This window comes from Tachyglossus aculeatus, chromosome 18 (assembly GCF_015852505.1).
Source record: "Tachyglossus aculeatus isolate mTacAcu1 chromosome 18, mTacAcu1.pri, whole genome shotgun sequence".
NCBI lineage: Eukaryota > Metazoa > Chordata > Mammalia > Monotremata > Tachyglossidae > Tachyglossus > Tachyglossus aculeatus.
In genome coordinates, this window is record NC_052083.1 from 19,374,009 (window position 1) to 19,387,065 (window position 13,057).

General features: G+C 45.2%; 1 protein-coding gene across 1 annotated transcript in view; it reads right to left on the bottom strand.

The window, feature by feature from the left end:
* ADCY1 (adenylate cyclase 1) overlaps positions 1 to 13,057 on the bottom strand; it is a 424,494-nt gene that overhangs the window by 112,636 nt on the left and 298,801 nt on the right. Inside the window, exons 9-11 of the mRNA XM_038760089.1 lie at positions 12,497 to 12,691; positions 11,651 to 11,748; positions 6,699 to 6,783 (exon numbers count right to left, since the gene is read on the bottom strand). Coding sequence (XP_038616017.1) covers positions 6,699 to 6,783; positions 11,651 to 11,748; positions 12,497 to 12,691 — 378 coding nt within the window. The remainder of the gene's footprint in view (positions 1 to 6,698; positions 6,784 to 11,650; positions 11,749 to 12,496; positions 12,692 to 13,057) is intronic.

Here is a 13,057-nt window from a genome sequence, read left to right on the forward strand (position 1 = left end):
AATGTCTGTCTCCCCCTCTAGACTGTGAGGTTGTTGTGTTCAGGAATGTGTCCGTTTGTTGCTATACTGTAAAAATAATAACGATAATGATGGCATTTATTAAGTGTTTACTATGTGCAAAGCCCTGTTCTAAGCGCTGGGGAGGTTACAAGGTGCTCAGGTTGTCCCACGGGGGGCTCACAGTCTTCATCCCCATTTCACAGATAAATTATAATAATAAATGATGGCATTTATTAAGCACTTACTACATGAAAAGCACTGTTCTAAGCGCTGGGGAGGTTACAAGGTGATCAGGTTGTCCCTCAGGGGGCTCACAGTCTTAATCCCCATTTTACAGATGAGGTAACTAATGCACAGAGAAGTTAAATGAGTTGCCCAAGGTTGCACAGCTGGCAAGAGGAAGAGCTGGAATTTGAACCCATGACCTCTGACTCCAAAGCCCGTGCTCTTTCCACTGAGCCACGATGCTTCTCTAAGCTCTCCCAAGTGCTAAGTACAGTGCTTTGCACACAGTAAGCACTCAATAGACGCGACTGAATGAATCCCATTGTTGGGCAGGGACCGTCTCTATATGTTGCCGATTTGTACTTCCCAAGCGTCTAGTACAGTAAGCACTCAATAAAGGCAGTGAATGAATGAGTGACTTTTTATACTTTAACTCACGGGAGGGATTCAGCTAAAGGAGAGTGGGCAACTACTGGATAGGAGCAGCCATTTTCGATCAGCTGCGGTTAGTGGTCTTTGAAGAAGACATCCTCTACATTGGGGATAAAGATCAGGACCCCCAAAAGTGGCGTTCCCTCTGCAGTCAGGGGACACACTTCTCTGTGACAGACAGCGCACAGAAGGGAATTGTAAACCGGATCATTTACGGATAACGAGCAGCATGGTTTAGGGGAAAGAACACAGCCCTGCGAATCAGAAGACCTGGGTTCTAACCCCATCTCGACTAGATGCCAGCCGTGTGACCTTGGACAAGTCACTTAACTCCTCTGGGTCTCAGTTTCCTCCTCTGTAAAATGGGGATTCAATTCCTGTTCTCCATCCTACTTAGACTGCGAATCCCACGTGGTACAGGGACTATAATATATATAAATGAGATGGTATTTGTTAAGCACTTACTATGTGCAAAGCGCTGGGGGGGATACAAGGTGATCAGGTTGTCCCACGTGGGGCTCACAGTCTGAATCAGATGAGGGAACTGAGGCACAGAGAAGTGAAGTGACGTGCCCAAAGTCACACAGCTGACAATTGACGGAGCCGGGGTTTGAACCCAGGACCTCTGACTCCAAAGCCCGGGCTCTTTCCACTGAGCCATGCTGCTTCTCAACTGATTAATCTATATCTACCCCAGTGCTTAGAACAGCGCTTGATACACAGTAAGCACTTAACAAATAACATCATTGAAATAAACTCGATGTGGGCAGGAAATGTATCTGTTTTTTCTTATATTGCAGGCTCCCAAGCTCTTAGCACAGTGCTCCGCACACAGTAAGCACTCAATAAATACGATTAAATGAATGAATGAATGAATGAATAATAAGGAAACCCATCAGGAATACTTGCAGAGAAATAAAAAGGCACTGGGGAAATGTGGGAAAGGGTTTTACCACTGAGCTCTATGTGTCAGATTAAGGGCAAGGCCCTTTGGAAACCAGATTTTATTTACAGTTGGCAGCTAATCAAGAATGTCCCTGTTCAATTCACTGTTAGAGCCAAGTTAAGGTTTCTAATCCAAGAGTCTAGGTTTAAGAAAAGAGCATCTGAAGTGCTCGCTCATTGGAAACTACACTATTAAATGATAGAGTAGCCCGGGAAGGGGAACTCTCAGAAAACCAGCCTCCGGAAGGAAGACAGGCTATCTTATTCCTTAATAATTCCCTTGCCACTTGGGAGCTAATCTAGAAATAGAAGGGAGAGCAATAGGGAGGGGAAGGGAACATTTGGGGCTGCAGTATGATAAGCCCTAAAAAACCTCCCCGTTCCTTAAAATGAATAAAATGAGGGCTTACTAACTCTGGTGCACCTCCGGCTGCCTGAGCTGGTGGCTTTAGGGGATTTTCCAACTAAGAAAAGGCCTGGAAAGCATCCAGAATCTTTATAGCTTGTGCCTTGCCTTGAAGCATTGTCATCATGAGCACCTCCTTGGAGAGCTCACCGTAGGCTGATGGGGTTTTAAAGGATGGAGAGTCGTCCTGGGAGACATAGCTAGTGAAGCGAAAAATCAAATGACTGACCAGGCAGCAGCTGAATGAATGAAGCAGCAGCTTCAGCAGCAGCTGAAGATCATGAGGGAGACAGGTCGAAACAGGAGCACAAAACTACCGGAATGGATTATAGCAAATTTGTAAGGACTTGATAGAAAACTTTTGTTGAAGAACCTCCGTCACTGCATTGCAAAAAGGTGTTTCAAATAGATGTTTGTTTTGCCCAGTGAAGCTGAGCACAGTAGTGACGAAGCTTCAACAAAACTTTTGTTGAAAAGCCTCCGTCACTGCAATGCAAAAGGGTTTTTCAAATAGATGTTCGGTTTTGCCCAGTGAAGCTGAGCACAGTAGCGACGGAGAGAAAAAGCAACGAATCAACATGTGTGGCTTGTTTCATTTCAAAATAAACTAAAGAGCCAGCCAAGATTTTGAAAGTATGCATTTGCAAACAATTTTCAGATACTAAAATTATAAGAGAATAAGATGGAGGCTTGGGTAATTCCTGCTTTTTAACTTGTTTTCACTAAAATGTAAATGGAATTTTGCTGGGTTAGAAATGCTGTCTCATGACAATCTTCTATATGTACAAGTGAAACCCACTTCAAGACTTGGAAAAGGAAAGGCTCTTAGTATGGTGCTTTGCACACAGTAAGCGCTCCATAAATACGATCCAATGAATGAATGAGTGGATGAAAAGGAAATTGCTGATAGACCAGCATTAATGATGGCATTTATTAAGCGCTTACTATGTGCAAAGCACTGTTGTAAGTGCTGTTACCCCACCAAAGCATTGTTACCCTGCCCCCTCCTCAGGCTCTTTCTCCGGGCTGCCTCTAACACAGAGCCCCACACATAGATTTGAACCCATGACCCTTAGGAATTAGGCTTTGAAGGAGGGGAGAGTGGTGTCTATCACAAATGACGGAGAAGCAGCGTGGCTCAGTGGAAAGAGCACAGGCTTTGGAGTCAGAGGTCATGGGTTCAAATCCCGGCTCTGCCCAATGTCAGCAGTGTGACTTTGGGCAAGTCACTTCACTTCTCTGGGCCTCATGTAAAATGGGGATTAAGACTGTGAGCCCCCTGTGGGACAAGCTGATCACCTCGTAACCTCCCCAGCGCTTAGAACAGTGCTTTGCATGTAGTAAGTGCTTAATAAATGACATAATAATAATAATATTATAAGCAGCGCGGCTCAGAGGAAAGAGCCCGGGCTTTGGAGTCAGAGGTCATGGGTTCAAATCCTGGCCCTGCCAATTGTCAGCTGTGTGACTTTGGGCAAGTCACTTGACTTCTCTGTGCCTCCGTTACCTCATCTGGAAAATGGGGATTAAGATTGTGAGCCCCACATGGGACACCCCGATCACCCTGTATCCTCCCCAGCGCTTAGAACCGTGCTTTGCACATAGTAAGCGCTTAACAAATACCAAAATTATTATTGTTATTATTATTATTATTAAGCCTTTAACTGCCACAGGATGTCTCCAGGCCACTGTAATTAGTCTTCCCCTGTCTCCGGCTCCAAGCCATGGTCCAGATTGAGCTCCGCAGTGTGGGGAGGGAGGTTCAAGCTGCACTGCCGTCTCCATGGTCCAAAGTGAGTCCCTCGGTACAGAGAGGGGGTTCCAACCGTCTGATGCCACCCCTTCCCTTCCCTTTTCATCTGCTGCACCCAGTGAGGCCTAAGTCACCCCAGAGACCCCTTCCTGGGTCCCAGGAAGTCCTGGGTCCCAGCCTAGCTGTCCGACTGGTTCCAGCAGCCCAGGACCGTTGCCCCCTTCCCACTCACCCAGCCCCAACACCCAGGGATCATGGCATGTCCCCCATCCCTAACTCCTGCTCCTGAAGCCCACTGTCAAAGCATGACACATTCAACCCCCTGCCCTATCACAACTGGTGACTGACCCCAGCACCCCACGTGTCCCCAGTGCCTTGGTATTTTGGGGGTGCCCCCTACTCCTCCCTGAACAGGCGATATGGTTTGAAGATGGCCGATCCGGCCCTCATTATTATTATCAATGGACCGTAGGAGGAGGGACTAAAGCGATGACCAGGGACCACTGGAGACCGAGCGATGTCAACTCCCAGTTCTAGCGGCGAAGAGAAGTCCCGTAGCCCGACTGACAGCCCGGAGATTGATGAGGGTTCACTCCCATGGGAGCGTCTTTGGGAAGGCCAAGGAGGGATGACTGTGTCAGCCAGGGGTGGGTTAATGCAAACGAACAGACATGTTAAAATCCCATCCGTGTAAATGCCCCACTCTTGGTACATGGACCACTCTGTATCAGGCCGGCGGCCGTGTGCTGAGCCCTCCCAGGAGGGAATGGGATTAAACGGGCCTCGCTTAGAGCAAGCTGGTCTCCTTTTTCCATGGTACACGTCACGGGGAGTGGTAGCAAGCACAATTCTGAATTCACAAGGCTCAAACAGTCAAACAAATACGGACTGTCCAGCGATTTGAATTAATCATAATTATTCCCGTTGAGGATATATAGTGTTCAGAAAGATTAACTTTATAATTTACCGTACTAAATTCTCAAAAAACCTATAAACCAGAAACGCCTTCCCACTCTCCTTTTCTTTATAATAATGATGACATTTATTAAGTGCTTACTATGTGCAAAGCACTGTTCTAAGCGCCGGGGAGGTTACAAGGTGATGAGGTTGTCCCACGGGGGGTTCACAGTCTTAATCCCCATTTTACAGATGAGGTGACTGAGGCCCAGAGAAGTTAAGTGACTTGCCCAAGGTCACACAGCTGACGATTGGCAGAGCCGGGATTTGAACCCATGACCTCTGACTCCAAAGCCCGTGTTCTTTCCACTGAGCCACGCTGTTTCTCTATCCATCTTTATCTATCCATTAAATGCATCTGGCATTTCTAGACTGTGAGCCTGTTGTTGGGTAGGGACCGTCTCTATAGGTTGCCAACTTGTACTTCCCAAGCGCTTAGTCCAGTGCTCTGCACACAGTGAGCGCTCAATAAATATGATTGAATGAATGAATGAATACGGCTCGCTACCCTGTCCTCTGTGATGCGAACTGGATTTTGGCCTCATTTGATTGTGAACTGGAATACTGCCAGCCTGGACTCTGAGCTTTTATCTCCCTCGGATGTCAAACAAATGCCAACGGTAGATTAAACAGATTTATAATCTGTTTATCATTGTCTAAATCTGTGGGGGACAGTACTGTGAATCTGCACGAGGCAAAGCAAGTCTTCAGGGCCACATGTTTTCGACGAGAGCTCCGGGAGAGCAAGGAGAGACTTTCCAGAGTTGTGCCTCCCGGCCCACCCAGTGATCCATTCTCTCAGCCCATTCATTTCATGGACAGGTAGCTTCGATTTTCAGCTCCGCCGTATCCCACCATCCTGCTGAAGGTGGGCAAAGGGGATAGCACAGAGCTATCAGCATTCCTGGACAATAGCTGAGCAATAGGCAGACGGCCTGATTAATCCTACAAAAACCAAACCTCTACTATAAATCCTCGACTGCGCATATTTTCGCTGTAAAGAAACTTACAGGCTTCAAGATTTTATTTTTTGTGATGAGATACATGTTCTCTCATGCTCTTTCTCTCTCTCTCACACACTCACTCTCTCTTTCTTTCCCCCTATCTCTCTCTCTCTCTCAGACTCAATCTCACCACCCAGATGTCATCCCCTCTAGCCACCCAGGGCAGAAGGAGATGGGCTTCTGTCAGTTGTCCGGAATCTGACTTCACTCTGGAAGCTCTGTTGTTGTTTGCGGCTAATCCCCAGGGGAAACATGTGCTGCTGTCAGAAACTGCTTCCCAGGGGAAATCCGTGCAAAGTGGGATTCTGCGAGCAACCTCCAGGATCGTCAGCTCTAATGTGAAACTGAGGCTGAGCGACTGCCAGAGATGGAAGAAGAAACAGCCCTTCCCCTCGCCCTGCTCTTCTCTTCTCTCAAGCTCTGCGCTGTCTGTCCTTCCTCCCGCTCCGCTGAAGCTACATGCTATAGGCCCCACAGAATCTAAGACTGGGCTGTCGGCAGCCCTGTGGTTTCACTTGCTAGAATCCCCTCTTCCAGACTGTGACCCCGTTGTTGGGTAGGGATTGCATCTATATGTTGCCAAATTGTACTTTCCAAGCACTTAGTACACAGGAAGCGCTCAATAAATACGACTGACAATGAACCAACGAATGACTGTGCTTTAAGTTTATGGATGGGTTTTCACCAGGAGGATCCTAACTAGTCATTCTCCACAGTCACTGAGAGCTAAGCCAAAGGAAATGGACTTCCAACTGAAGAGATCCTAGTTGGGCCTAAGGGAAATATCTTGATATCAGGATGTGGAGTCTCCCTGCTCAGTTACTGTTAAAAAAAAAGCAGGATGACTGAGTTCTTGCCCTGCCTGGAAGCAGGGAGTTGAATCTGATGACCTCTGAAGATGATCTTGTCTACGATTCAAGGGTAAGAGGCTCAGACGTTACTAAAACAAATCACAAAGACGTGACGGTATACATACCTGCACTCTTGTGATATGTAGATACATAATGCAAGCCAAAAGAAAACAGATGCAGAACACCAGGAGGACAAGGACTATGGTATTCCTAGGAAAAAACAAAGAAATTATGAGTAGCTGCGTGGCTCGGTAGAAAGAACATGGGCTTTGGAGTCAGAGGTCATGGGTTCGAATCCTCACTCGGCCACCTGTCAGCCGTGTGACCAAGGGCAAGTCACTTAACTTCTCTGGGTCTCAGTTACCTCATCTGTAGAATGGGGATTAAGACTGTGAGCCCCACATGGGACAACCTGATCACCTTGTATCCCCCCGAGCGCTTAGAACAGTGCTTCGCACATAGTAAGCGCTTAACAAACACCATCATTATTATTATTAGTAATAGTATTATATTCATTACTCAATACATTTATATTGCACATTGTATCAATCATTATATTTAATAAGTAGCATGTGTGGGACTCTAGTAAGATCCAGCCACAATATGTTCAGTGAATTCTGGTCAGGAAATTCCAGTACTTTCTAAGCATTTATCACAGTGCATTGAAACTAGTGGTGCATAAACAGTGTTATTAGGTCTACTAACTGGAACGGCAGGAATGGATATCGAAATCTTCCTTCTTTGATATTGGAATCATTCCCCCTTCTAGACCGTGAGCCCATTGTTGGGTAGGGACCCTCTCTATATGTTGCCAACTTGTACTTCCCAAGCGCTTAGTACAGTGCTCTGCACACATTAAGTGCTCAATAAATATGCTTGAATGAGTGAATGAATATAAATTCCTAAACTCAGTACCATAAAACTAATTTCAGTACTACCCTGAAGAGATCATTTTAAAGCTGGTTCTTTCATTTGGGGTAATACACCTCAATGGAGATTTTTTTTCTTTTCATTTCAGTGTAGATGCAATTTTTTATCCTGAATCTTAAAGGCATATGGGAGTCAAAAATAGACGATTCACCCTGAACTGCTGTAAAAAGAAAGCTAAATTTGACCTATTTAAGGTTTTGACCCAGTTTGCTGACTGGAATAAAGCCTGCTCATTGTACCTTTTCTCCTTTTCTCCTTTTCTCCATTCCGACTACCACTCTCCATCCTGCTTCACAATGAAATAAATTCTTTCTTCCCAAATGTAGGGTAGAATGAGAAGCACTCCAGGATTCCAGAGAGAAGGTGAGCTTCTCTAATTCCCTCTCCTATCCCTTATTTCTCCTACGAGTTTACGAATGTGGGTTGTTCGTGTGAACATTCTTGAATCTGTGCAACTTCTTTTAACCATTTTATCAAACATGTTGACTTTATAGTCATTGTTCAGTTAAATGGCTATGAGAAGACTACTTTATTGGCTTACTATCTAGGGGGTTAAAATTTTATTGTGTTTTAAAATAAAGTTTGAGTAACACATCAACATTTGATGTCTGTCTACCCGCTTGTAGACTGTGAGCCCATTGTGGGCAGGGATTGTCTCTCTTTGTTGCTGAATTGTACTTTCCAAGGGCTTAGTACAGTGCTCTCTCATGCAGTAAGTGCTCAATAAATATGACTGAATGAATGAAAAATTCTATGTGAGAAAATAGAGCCTCAAGTAAAGAAAAAAAGGCATTCATGTCCAGGTAGGCCTTAGACTTTGTAGCCAAAAACCATGTACGAGGCGGTTCGCGCTTTGCCCCTAATTCCAAGACACAGTACCTAGGAAAATTCCTCAGTTCTTTAAGCCTAGACCTCCTGATCTGGAAAGGTAACATTCCCTCCCTGCTATGAGCTTACAGACTAGAGGGGGAGATAGATATTGATATAAATAAATAAATTACAGATACGAACATAAGTGATGCGGGGCTGAGGGTGGGATGAATATCATGTGTATAAAGGGAGCAAATCCAAGTGCAAGACCATTGTAGAAGAGAGACAATGGGGGAAAGGAGGGCTTCTCATCAGGGAAGACCCCTTAGAGAAGATGTGATCTTCCAGAGAAGCAGCGTGGCTCAGTGGAAAGAGCACCGGCTTTGGAGTCAGAGGGCACGGGTTCAAATCCCGGCCCCACCACTTGTCAGCTGTGTGACTTTGAGCAAGTCACTTCACTTCTCATCTGTAAAATGGGGATTAAGACCGTAAACCCCCCATGGGACAGCCCGATCGTCTTGTACTTCATTTCTCTGGGCCTCAGTTACCTCATCTGTAAAATGGGGATTAAGACTGCGAGCCCCCCGTGGGGCAACCTGATCACCTCGTAACCTCCACAGCGCTTAGAATTGTGCTTTGCACATAGTAAGTGCTTAATAAATCCCATCATTATTATTATTATTTGACAGTGGGGAGATCAGGGGTCTGGCGTATGGATGGGGAGGGGGCTCCGGGCCAGAAGGAGGATGTGGGAAAGTGTTAGTGGTGAGATAGATGAGATTGGGGGGCAGCATCCTGCCTTCAGGATATTGTTTTTGGATGTCCCACTGCCACCACAGACTTAACTTACCCAAAACAGAACTCCTCATCTTCCCATCCAAACCTGGTCCCGCTCTTAATAATAATAATGATGGTATTTGTTAAGCACTTACTATATGCAAAGCTCTGTTCTAAGCACTGGGGAGGTTACAAGGTGATCAGGTTGTCCCACGGGGGGCTCACAGTTTTAATCCCCATTTTACAGATGAGGTAACTGAGGCACAGAGAAGTTAAGTGACCTGCCCAAAGTCACACAGCTGACAGTTGGCGGAGCCGGGATTTGAGCTCATGAGCTCTGACTCCAGAGCCCGGGCTCTTTCCACTGAGCCATGCTGCTCTTGACTTTCCCATCACTGTAGACGGCACCACTTTCCTCCCTGTCTCACAAGCCCATCACCTTGGCGTTTTCCTCGAATCATCTCTCTCATTCCACCCACATATTCGGTCAGCAAATCCCACTCAACTTTCACAACATCACTTTCCGCTCCATCCCAACTGCTCCCACATTAATCCAAGCACCGATCCTATCCCACCTTGATTACTGCATCAGTCCCCATCCCGACCTCCCGGCCTCTGGTCTCTCCCCACTTCTCTATAACTTCTCTACTTCTCTATAACATACTTCTCTATGCTGCTCGGATCATTTTTCTACGAAACCGTTCAGTCCATGTTTCTGCATGCCTCAAGAATTTGCAGCAGTTACCCACAGAAACTCCTTACCATTGGCTTGCATTCTCCCAAGTGCTTAGCACAGTGTCTGCATGCAGTAAGCACTCAAAAAATTACCATTAATTGATTGATTGATTCAAAGCACTTATTCATTTTCCACCTAGCTGATCTGACCGATTCTCTACTCCAAATCAGCACACTCACTTCACTCCTGTCATGCCAACCGACTCGCTGTACCTGAAGTTGTCCTTCCTTGATTATTAGATTGAATCCCTCATATTCGGGTTTTTAAATTTCGCCTTCAAGTGTACCACCCTCCAAGAATTAGAGCAAAAAAAGTTATTGAATATGTCAAACTAAGAGTTGGCATTTACCCTAATCTGAAATTAAGCAAACTTTGGTTCTGCTGAACCAAATTAATCAACAAATTCCAGAAGTGAAGGCTTCCAGAGAAAACAGTGCTTCTGTTTCTTACGTTTAAAATTATTCATTCATTCAGTCATCGTTTATTGTGCACTAACTGCGTGCAGAGCACTGTACTAAACGCTTGGGAGAGTACAATATAACAATAAACAGATCCATTTTAACACACACAGCTGTAATTCTATTTGTTCTGACGATTTTGACACCTGTCTGCATGTTTTGTTTCGTGGTCTGTCTCCCCCTTCTAGACTGTGAGCCTGTTGTTGGGTAGGGACCGTCTCTATATGTTGCCGATTTGTACTTCCCAAGCGCTTAGTACTGTGCTCTGCACGCAGTAAGCGCTCAATAAATACCATTGAATGAATGAAAATGAATGAATCTATCTCACTGCTTGACCTCTTGTTCATTCAGTCGTATTTACTGAGTGCTTACTGTGTGCAGAGCACTGCCCATGCCTTGTCTCTGGCCGGAACTCGTTCCCCCTTTACGTCTGCCAGACGATCATTTTCCCCACCTCCACAGCCTTAATCAAATTACATCTCCTCCAACTAACCCATCAATTGCCCTCCTCCCTCTACCTTCTGTGTCATCCTTGCTCGTGGATTTGTACCCTTTCCACACTTGATAACCACCCCACCCTCAGCCCTGCAGCACTAAAGTTCTTATCTGTAATTTTCTTTTTTAAAAAGGTCTGTCTCCCCCTCTAGTCTTTAAGCTCTTTGTGGGAGGGGAACATGTTTATCGATCCTGCTGTACTGCATTCTCTCAAGTGCTTAGTACAGTGCTCTGCACGTAATGAATTTGATTGACTGACTTGGAAAGCAATTTATGCCCCTCTTTACCTAACTTTCTCTTACCTATCTCTACTGGCAATAACTGGGCTTGGGTAATCGAGGGAATCACGGCTCAATCTGGGGAATAAGAGTCAGAATGTGGAAGGTCCTTGAAGACCATCTTTCTTACACTTTGCAAAATAGTGTTTGTGTCTCAAGGATTGATTACCTTGTATACAGTCTGTTGTCTTAATAACATTCTGAGGTGTTTGTAATAACATATTAGGGAATTAATGAGTGATGCCTATTCATTCAGTGGAATTTGCTCAGTGCTGTCTGTGTGCAAAACACTCTACTAAGCGGTGGGGAGGCAAATAAACTACAGGAAAAATCTGACATGGTCCTCGGCCCTCACAGGGGCTACATAACGAGAGAAATATGTCCTCAGCTCTGTTTGAGGTTATGGAGATTTTAACTATAGAAATTATGGAACCTAGCAAATACCTAGCAGGCTGAAAAATAGATTTTGGTGGGGTCACATTTCCATTTTTAGCACTCCTTTGCAAAATCAAAGCCTAGAGAGCCGATCTCTGTGTTTGTGAAAAATCCCTGTAGGGCTTTGAAAGGAATTAAAGATGAAAAATGGTACTTACTGTGGAATTATTAGAAGGTAAAGAAGGCCAAACAGAGCAGTTAGAATCAGCGAAAGAACTACGGCACTGATGAAATACTCATCCTGAAGCTGGTGATACTGAAAAAGAAAGAAATAAAGGAAATTGTCAGCGTGGGGGGAAGGTTATGTCAGTAAAATGTCATTTATAGTGGGAATCATGCCCATACTGATAGCGACTTTTATCAGGAAGAATGGACAGGCCTTGTCTGTGACTCCCGGACAGGGAATCCGTGCGGAGGAATTGAGTGCAGTGATAGTGGTATGAGCCAAACCACTCACACATTCTCTTCCCTGACAGCATATTCCTGCTGCAGCCTGTGAGGAATTTCACACACGGGGCCATTTATGGCTGACGTGCCCACCATATAAAGTTGGTACCACCGTGGCCTTGCTAGCCACTAAGGTCACTGCTGCCTGTGTCAGTCAGCCGTTTTTCAGACGTCCCGCTCGGCCTGTCCATCTTCCAGAAAGAGAGTTTCTTGGGTGGGAAGCCTTCGCCATTAATGGTATAGCCCCATCAGAATTGTACTCTGCCCACTGGATCAGCAGCAGGGCTATTTCTTATACCGAATACCTCCCAAATGGATTTTCATAAAAATCAAATAGTCCTGGGAATTCTCGAGATGGAGTCCAGATTTTCTTTCCATTTAACCAGAAAGAAAGAGAGAGAAACTTGTAATGGCTACACAAGAAAGAAAGAGAAACTTGTAATGGCTACACAAGAAAGAAGGAGAGAGAAACTCGTAAGGGCTACACAAATGCTGTGCTACACTATATGTGTTATACATGTACATCTGTGTTGAAATTAAGTTCCAGATTCACTTACTTTACGTTCACGGTCAGTGTGTTTATACTGCAGGGTGAAGAAATTCAAGTCCGCCATTTCAGATTCCGTTTGCCGAGCCTCTATCAAACGACCGATGTATCTGTTCACGCGAGTTCCCGGAGTGTTGTGTACCATATTTGTAGAAAATGAAGATCTATTCCTGAGTTTTTCAGAGGCTGTCCTCAGTGCTCTCCTCTGTAGAATCAATGGGGGGAAAAGGGGGACTGCTATTCCAAACTTGGATTTTTTTAAAGATACACTTCATTAACCTGAATCAAAGAACCATCTTTCCGTTAGGCGTGCATACCAACGTATACAGGCAAACACATGTAGCGTAAGCAAAGATCTCTGGTTTTGAGAGGGGGAGTTGTGTTGCCCCCGCTGCGGACAAAAATAAGACTCTGCGCCTTCCCCAATCTTGATTCCGTGGCTGAGAAGGGAATATGACTGGCTCAGTCGCTGAACTGTAAACAACGTTATAGCCCTGTAATAGCATCATCAAAATAATACTATAAATAACAATTGTGATCTTTGTTACATGCTTTCCATGTGCTGAGCACT